Source organism: Sapajus apella, unplaced genomic scaffold (assembly GCF_009761245.1).
Source record: "Sapajus apella isolate SASKATOON/1434 unplaced genomic scaffold, GSC_monkey_1.0 scaffold62, whole genome shotgun sequence".
NCBI classification, from domain to species: Eukaryota; Metazoa; Chordata; class Mammalia; order Primates; family Cebidae; genus Sapajus; species Sapajus apella.
This window is the reverse complement of record NW_022437002.1, coordinates 17,619,923-17,628,847: the sequence shown is the minus strand read 5'-3', so window position 1 is coordinate 17,628,847 and position 8,925 is coordinate 17,619,923. Positions and strand designations below refer to the sequence as shown.

Sequence of the window (8,925 nt, the reverse complement as noted above, 5' to 3'; positions counted from 1 at the left end):
ACCCAGGCTGGAGTGCAATGGCGCGATCTTGGCTCACCGCAACCTCCACCTCCTGGGTTCAGGCAATTCTCCTGCCTCAGACTTCTGAGTGGCTGGGATTACAGGCACGTGCCACCATGCCCAGCTAATTTTTTGTATTTTTAGTAGAGACGGGGTTTCACCATGTTGACCAGGATGGTCTCGATCTCTTGACCTCGTGATCCACCCGCCTTGGCCTCCCCAAGTGCTGGGATTACAGGCTTGAGCCACCGTGCCCGGCCAATTTTTTTTTTTTTTTAAAGATGGGGTTTCACCATGATGGCCAGGCTGGTCATGAACTCCTGACCTCAGGTGATCCACCCACCTCAGCCTCCCAAAGTGCTAGGATTACAGGCGTGAGCCACTGCTCCCGGGTTTTTTTTTCTTTTTCTTTTTTTTTTTTAAGTACCTTACTCAATTTGTTAAAGGCCGTAAATAGTCAAAATATTTCCTTGACACTGAAAAACAAAACTGACTAAATTCTAAAGATCATTATTGGGCCGGGCGCGGTGGCTCAAGCCTGTAATCCCAGCACTTTGGGAGGCCGAGGCGGGTGGATCACGAAGTCAAGAGATCAAGACCATCCTGGTTAACATGGTGAAACCCCGTCTCTACTAAAAATAAAATAAAAAAATCAGCTGGGCATGGTGGTGCGTGCCTGTAATCCCAGCTACTCAGGAGGCTGAGGCAGGAGAATTGCCTGAACCCAGGAGGCGGAGGTTGCGGTGAGCCGAGATCGTGCCATTGCACTCCAGCCTGGGTAACAAGAGCGAAACCCCGTCTCAAAAAAAAAAAAAAAAAAAGGTCATTATTTTGACTAAATTCAAAAGGGTATTATATGATTTTTCTGTAAATTGAGCATTGAAATAAAAGCACAACAAGGTACTCAAGGCATTAGTCTGCTCTTTGGCAAAATTTGTAAAGGGTTATAAAAGATTTTTTTTCCTTTTTATGTTTCTGACTCATTATTTTGGCAAACTAAATAATTTATGGTAGTCTGGAATTCTAGTTCATAACATCAAGTGTTTTAAGCCTCTAACATATTTAGCAGACTTTCCAAAAATCAAGCTTCAGTTTCAAAATTGTCTTTCCTGACACCTGGGTTTCGAATACTTTGGAGGAGCCCCTGGAGTGTCCAGAAAAGAGAGGTAAACAGGATTATTTGAAATGTTTAGGTATGCTTTGCACAGTGGCAGTATCGTAGCCAATGAGGTTTATCCAAGGCATGATTATTGCTAATTGAAAACTTTTCCCAATACCCCACCATGACAACTTGAAATATAGTCCACAATGGCAATTTTTGACAGTCTCTATGGGGACTGCATAAGAAAAAAAAATAGAAATGTTTAGGTACATGGAACTGTGTTCAGTCTTCTTTAGGTTATATTTTGAATAATAATAACATATGTTCCAAAATTGTATGGAATTTCTAAAATTCTAATGTCTGAGTATATGCTATCAATCATAATTAAAGTTGTTAAGTTTTTGTAAACCATGGAGATAATCAAACTTTGTCAATTGTGCTTCTAACTGTAACTACCCTGAACGTTTTGTTATTCATAGACAATTATTTTGTTTTAATCCTTTTCAAAACATTGTTTATAATAAGCTACAGAACTTTGACAGGTGCTTTCAAATACAGGTTTCTTTTTTTTTTTTTTTTGAAACGGAGTTTCGCTCTTGTTACCCAGGCTGGAGTGCAATGGCGCGATCTCGGCTCACCGCAACCTCCGCCTCCTGGGTTCAGGCAATTCTCCTGCCTCAGCCTCCTGAGTAGCTGGGATTACAGGCACGCGCCACCAGGCCCAGCTGATTTTTTGTATTTTTAGTAGAGACGGGGTTTCACCATGTTGACCAGGATGGTCTCGATCTCCTGACCTCGTGATCCACCCGCCTCGGCCTCCCAAAGTGCTGGGATTACAGGCGTGAGCCACCGCGCCCGGATCAAATACAGGTTTCTGATAACTTTGGAGAGTGTAACATTGGAATAAAGGAAAAACATACAGGACTCATTAAGAGCTAAAATGTTCACAAATATCAAGCAAAGCAAGAGTTAACTGAATGTACTCAGGAAACTGAAGAAAGCTTTTTAACTTTTGCTTGGAATATTGCTGTCTTTGTTTTGTTTTTCAGAGTCAAGGAAACTCATTTTGAATTATTTATGGCCTTTAATAATTTGAGTTAGCTATACTCTTTTTTTTTTCTTTTCAGATGGTATTTTTGCTCTTGTTGCCCAGGCTGGAGTGCAGTGGCATGATCTTGGCTCACTGCAAACTCCACCTCCCAGTTCAAGCAATTCTCCTGCGTCAGTCTCCTGAGTAGCTAGGACTACAGGCACACGCCACCATGCCCAACTAATTTTTGTATTTTTAGTAGAGACAGGGTTTTATCATATTGGCCAGGATGGTCTTGATCTCTTGACCTCTTGATCCGCCTACCTTGGCCTACCGAAGTGCTGGGATTACAGGTGTGAGCCACCGTGCCCAGCTTAGGTATGTATACTCTTGTGAACAAAATCTGGAGCATGTTTGTTTCTCTTTGCCTTGTTCCTCTAGAATTTGGAAACTGTGAGTATTCTTAACTTGTGGTAATATAGTTGTTTGCATCACTGCAATAAGTATCCATTTTCTTTTGTAACAGGATGCATTTGGAGAAACTGGTTGTTTTACCAAGGCTTTGACAGGAAGGGTATGCTTCCATTTAAGCAGTTGAGCTGGACTTGCAGAGCTGAAAAAATTTTTTTGGGAAAAAAACTAGCTTCATACCCTTGCCTACAGAGTCCCTGTACAGGGTTCCTGACCTGTGGTCAGTAAAGAATGTCACTTTCTAACAGGCCTAGGAGTTCCAAGTTTATCTTGGGACCTTGAGAGGAGAGGGTCACCCAACTCAGAGGTATTTGAGGATACAACCCCATGGCTGAGCTTGGCTTTAAAAGGTCTCTGGTTGGGCACAGTGGCTCATACTTGTAATCCCACTGCTTTGGGAGGCTGAAGTGGGTAGATCACAAGGTTAGGAGTTTGAGACTAGCCTGGCCAACATAGTGAAATCCCATCTCTACTAAAAATACTAAATTAGCTGAGCATGGTGACAGGCGCCTATAATCCCAGCTGCTTGGGAGGCTGAGACAAGAGAATTGCTTGAAACCGGAAGGCAGCAGTTACGGTGAGCCAAGATTGTGCCACTGCACTCCAACCTGGGCAACAAGAGGAAAACCCTATCTCAAAAAAAAACAAAAAAAGTTTTCTCTGACAGTCCTTGTGGAACAGAGTTCCATCAAAGCCAGTCTAAAAGGCCACTGTAGATGTCGGCTCACTGCAACTTCCACCTCCAGGGTTCAAGCAATTCTCCTGCCTCAGTCTCCCAAGTAGCTGGGATTACAAGCATACGCCACCAAACCTGGCTAATTTTGTATATTTAGTAGAGACAGGGTTTCTCCATGTTGGTCAGGCTGGTCTCAAACTCCTGACCTCAGGTGATCCGCCCACCTCGGTCTCCTAAAGTGCTGGGATTACAGGCATAAGCCACCCCGCCTAGCTTCCAGCATTGTTTTATGCCATTACCTGTACTGCCAGGTTCCCCTCACTCACTTTTAGTTGCTGTCAATACAAGTCTTCCTTAGGTTTTTCTAGCAGCTTCTTCCAGTTTCAAGACTTTTCCCTAAGCTGTCCAATTTGTCTGAAATGCTGTTCCCACTCTTATCTCCTTTAACTAGTTAATCCCTATTCATCTTCAGATCTTAGCTGATTAAATAAGTAGGCTTCTCACCCTACACTTCTTCATAACACTTCTTCCAACTGTAATTAAACTAATTATGCAATTAGTCTGTCTCCTCAAGTAGGCTGTAGGGACTTGTATGTCTTGGTTATAGCTATATCCCTGGGGCCTAGCATCATGCCTAACCCATAAGTACCCAATAAATACCTCTTGAATGAGGAGCAATGGTTTGGGAAAGTAAACTGAGCTTTGTGTGACTGGAGTTTAGAGAGATTTGCCAAAAATCTTCCTACAACCTGTTTTCAGTGTCCTCTGGTGGCCACTAATAAAAAGTGCATAAGATGGGCCTTAAGGGCTGAGTGACAAGGTCTGGGCTGGACTCTGCCTCCTGCAGGTCACTTATGCACATTGACTATAGTGTCTGACCGAAAAAGCCCATCCCCACCTTTTGTGATTTTGCAAGCTGGGATCCCCTAACTTCTGAATGTAAGTTGTTTGGACTCTTCATATTCCTAATCCTAGGCACTGATCAGGACAGGGGGATGGGAACTCAAGGCCCAGGTCCAGCACTGCCTTGAAACCAAAAGACAATCATTGCCATGATAGCTCATTCCTGACGTAACCAATTAGAGGCATTCTTGGTAAGACTCCCCGGAAGCATGCAATACTTAAGATTTGCCACTAGATGGTGGTACTTCCCAATTTGCCTAATGCAAGGATACAGAATTAGCCACCTCACAGGTTCCTTCAGAACCTGTGACATGTATGTTTGGGCTTCAAGGGCAGGTCACATCCAGCAGCCCTAGGTCTGTCATCCCTGGGGGAAGCAGCCTCCATCCCAGGCCTGACCAAGCAAAGACAAGCAAGCAATGTGGATGTTCTCATGGCTTTATTAACTCTTTCTGTTGTGGCAGGACCTCATTAGCTGGAGAGCTGGAAGGAAGGCCAAGAAGCTGTGGTCTCAGTATGGGTCATTAAAGGGGTACAGAGGATGCCCTGCATCCCTTGGAACTCTTTTCCCATCCACCTGGAAAGAGAGACAGATAGATTACTCCATCAACAGGAGCTACCATTCCAAAGACTCCAGGCGTCTTCCCCAAATCTTCCTAAACAAACTTGTCTGTGTACAGCACTGTATCAGATGGCAGTGGCCTGGATCCCCATCTCAGAGAAGACCACAGTGTCAACAGCATTCCAGCACCAAACCTATAGCCTGACATGTAGCTGCCCCTGCTCCTAAGAGTTTGCAGTCTCAACTGAGATCAAGAGGCCAGGAACCATTTATTTCCCTAAGTACAGCAGACTTTCCTCCCAACCCAACCTCTTGCCCGAGGTCAACAATGCCTTCTGGGCTCTCCTCATATCATTTACTGAGAATCTACTATATGTCAGGAATCGGGCTTATATTACATATGGGAAGCTGAGGCTTGGAGAAGTTTAGTAACTTGCTCTGGGTTACAAGATATCAAGAAGCAGGACTGGGACTCACAGGTTATATGCCTTATCCCTGAGCCATACTGCTTCCCTGAGCTCAATGAAGAGAAATGAGTGCACTATGACCAGCATAGCAATCCCACCCACAACATTGTGTTCCTTTCACAACCAGCAAGTCTGAGGTCACACTTGGGCCAGAATCCCACCCCAAATTTCACGTGCCCCAAGTCTAGCGGACTGATACGTCCTTACCGTAAGCATAGGCACAATATATCGCCAATTTTTGTTCAGGGCATTTAGCTGCTTCATCTCTTCCGGGCTAAAGGTGAAGTCAAACACCTGAGGAGGAGGGGGGCGGTTCAGGAAAGCCAGTCTTGTGAGCAGAAGCTGGGGTTCCACAACACTGCCTTTTTAGCCAGGCAGAGTCAGGGCCAAGAAAATATCCCAAAGAGCTGAAGAAGACAGAACCATTCCAAGTACCTTGATGTTCTGAAGGATTCGAGAAGGAGTGATACTTTTGGGGATGCAGATCACTTTTCGCTGGACCTGCCACCTAAGTTGGGGATTTAGGTAGATGAGGAAAAGGGATCATTATTCATAAACATCATTTTGTTCTCCATCCAGCCTTCCCTAAGCTCCTGGAGCACCTGAGCCCCATTGAAATGGGGAATATGCCTAGAGTGGCCTCCCTCCTCACCCAGACACTGAAATAAGAAATCCCTTAACCCTTGCCTCCCAACCCTAAGACTGCCCCATACCTGAGCAAGATCTGAGCTGGAGATCGGCCATACTTTTCAGCCAATGCCAGGACTACTGGTTCCTCCAGCAGGACAGGTTCATTAGGATCACGCCATGCACGATCAGAGGAGCCCAAAGGGCTATAAGCAGTTACCTCCAGGCCACGTTCTTGGCAGTGGGCAATTAGCTCATTCTGAGCCAAGTATGGGTGGCATTCCACCTGAGCCAAGGAATAACCCATCACCATGAAGCAGTCACACCCAGTTTGCCTGTTCCATCCCAGACATGCATGTCTGGACCAGCCCCCTATTGCTGACCCCCACGTCCCCACTTCCCCTCAGCCTGCTTTTCTGTTTCCCATCAGCAATTTCATTTTCTCCCAGTGCTTCAATGCCCACCTTTATGCAGTGGACTTCTGCACCAACACTCTGACAACTTGCTAGCCATCTCCATTAAGCAAATCCATCATTTGCTCACTCATGCTCTTGAGCACACAACCCTTAACCACTCATCTGCTTGCTGTCCTTACCTGCAAGACAGCTGGACGCACGGAAGCCACACTGAGTATGTCATCAATCTGCCGACTGTTGAAGTTGGACAGGCCCAGCGCTCGCACCAGCCCCTTAGCTACCAGTGCCTCCAGAGCCTTCCAAGTCTCCTTGTAGTGGGTGGAGTCATAGCGTATAGTCCCATCAGCATTCTTGGGGAAGGGATTGTCTCCCCGCCTGAGTGAGAGACAGCCCCACTAAGTGTGGACACAAATGCCAGGTTTCTGCCCTGACTTCCCATCCAGCCACTCTATGTCCCAAACTGCAATCCCAGAGAGGACAAAAGGGCAAGAATTTTTTAAAAGCCATGCTTTTTCATCCTTACAGATTGTAACCCAAGTGTTAAGTCTATATGTAATGCCTATGCCCCCTCCTCTTCCTAGACCCAGATATCTCCTCTCCTCTGGGAAGTCTTCCTTAACTCGTCCTCAGAGAGTTATCCACCCTTCCGCCCTTTTTCCAGCACAGGACACAGCACTAATGTTGGGCTCTTCTCACATCCTCTGCTGAGACTTACTTATTACTGTAACTCCAGGTGCTCAACAGAAAGGTCAGCACCTTTCCTGAATGAATAAATGGAGCAGGAGAGTTACAGGCATACACCCTAGGGTACATGCCATGTGAGGCTCTCTTCCTTTTTCTAGAGTTAAACTCCTATAGTTCCACTAAGCTGCTGTAGCAGAAGAGGCTCAGATTCCATGTCAAGTTCCTCGGCTTGCCACGGAGAAGAGTGTTCCTATCCTGCTTTGCTGCTGTGACTTATAGTAAGTTACTAACACCATCCTGCTCCACCCTGATTCCCCAGATGAGGCTCTGGGAAGGCTCACTCGAAGGCATAAGGCCAGTGCATCAGGTATAGGTCCAGATATTCCAGCTGAAGGTCAGCCAGAGTCTTCCGGAGGGCAGGCTCCACATCTTTGCGGTGGTGTTTGGTGTTCCACAGCTTGGATGTCACAAACAGCTCCTCCCGAGGCACTGCCTAGTGCAGGGTGCAGGGCCCACAGTGAGGAGAGCCACCAGCACCTGGTCTCACCCACCCTCAACTCAGAGAGGAACTGGAGGGAAGCTGATGCCAGATTCCCTGCAGCTGGACCCCAGCCCCAGCTTCAGCTTCTGAATTCTTTTATTCCACCTCTCTTGACAACCCCAGTCCTTACCTTGCCTGGTCCCACGTCCTCCTTCAGGGCTTCCCCAATCTCAGGCTCATTGCCGTAGATAGCAGCACAGTCAATGTGGCGGTAGCCTACACTAAGGGCATACTTAATAGCTGCTTTTACCTGCCAGGTCAAAGAAGCAGAGGTTTCAGCTTTGTTGGTTTCAGCATTCTAATGTCGTCACCCCAAGGTCAGTACCGGAGGAGGTGGGTCAGAAATATAACAGGGCACTCCATGCAGTGGAGGTGAAAGATGAAAGATGGGTTGGACATGGTGGTTCATGCCTGTAATCCCAGCACTTTGGGAGGCTGAGGCGGGCACATCACCTGAGGTCAGGAGTTTGAAACCAGCCTGGCCAATTGAAGTCGGCCTGACCAACATGGGGAAACCCTGTCTCTACTAAAAATACAAAATTAGCTGGGTGTGGTGGCATGCGCCTGTAATCCCAGCTACTTGGGAGGCTGAGGCAAGAGAATTGCTCGAACCTAAGAGGTGGAAGTGGTAGTAAGCTGGGATCATGCCACTGCACTCCAGCCTGGGCAATGAGAGCGAAATTCCATTTCAAAAAAAAAGAAAAAAAAAAAAAAAGGAAGATGGTTTCAGTCTAAGGGACCAGGAGCCTATTCAGAGGCCCTAAACCCTTTGCCCTGCCCCTACCCCAACCAGTCTCTAAGATGCCTTCCTACCCAAGCCATCTCGGCAATGTCTAGCAAAAACTAATAATATTTTCCCACCATCTACCATAAACAGGGCTTTAGTAAATATTTTTTTCAGGCTGAGCACAGTGGCTCACACCTGTAATTCTAGCACTTTGGGAGGCCAACATGGGAAGACTGCTTGAGGCCAAGAGTTCAAGACCAGCCTGGTCAACATAGCAAGACTCCACCTCTTTTTTAAAAAAAAATTAAGGCCAGGCATGGTGGCTCACGCCTATAATCCCAGCACTTTGGGAGGCAGAGGCAGGTGGATCTCCTGAGGTCAGAAGTTCAAGACCAGCCTGGCCAACATGGTGAAACCCTGTCTCTATTGAAAATGCAAAAATTGGCCGGGCGCGGTGGCTCAAGCCTGTAATCCCAGCACTTTGGGAGGCCGAGGCGGGTGGATCACGAGGTCAAGAGATCGAGACCATCCTGGTCAACATGGTGAAACCCCGTCTCTACTAAAAATACAAAAAATTAGCTGGGCATGGTGGCGCGTGCCTGTAATCCCAGCTACTCAGGAGGCTGGGGCAGGAGAATTGCCTGAACCCAGGAGGCGGAGGTTGCGGTGAGCTGAGATCGCGCCATTGCACTCCAGCCTGGGTAACAAGAGTGAAACTC

At 46.7% G+C, this 8,925-nt stretch overlaps 1 protein-coding gene and 1 non-coding gene across 5 annotated transcripts in view; one reads left to right on the top strand and one right to left on the bottom strand.

Moving 5' to 3' along the window:
- Positions 1-1,196: 1,196 nt before the first annotated feature.
- LOC116529660 lies at positions 1,197-1,337 on the top strand. The gene has a single exon (XR_004259591.1). It is a non-coding gene; the product is annotated as a U4 spliceosomal RNA (small nuclear RNA).
- Positions 1,338-4,604: 3,267 nt separating this feature from the next.
- AKR1A1 (aldo-keto reductase family 1 member A1) overlaps positions 4,605-8,925 on the bottom strand; it is an 18,947-nt gene continuing 14,626 nt past the window's right edge. For all 4 annotated transcript variants that reach the window (XM_032247404.1, XM_032247403.1, XM_032247405.1 and 1 more), the window contains 7 exons: positions 7,610-7,729; positions 7,280-7,431; positions 6,434-6,629; positions 5,925-6,124; positions 5,647-5,719; positions 5,419-5,505; positions 4,605-4,759 (listed from right to left, as the gene is read on the bottom strand). In XM_032247404.1, coding sequence (XP_032103295.1) covers positions 4,694-4,759; positions 5,419-5,505; positions 5,647-5,719; positions 5,925-6,124; positions 6,434-6,629; positions 7,280-7,431; positions 7,610-7,729 — 894 coding nt within the window. In that variant the 3' untranslated portion in view covers positions 4,605-4,693. The remainder of the gene's footprint in view (positions 4,760-5,418; positions 5,506-5,646; positions 5,720-5,924; positions 6,125-6,433; positions 6,630-7,279; positions 7,432-7,609; positions 7,730-8,925) is intronic.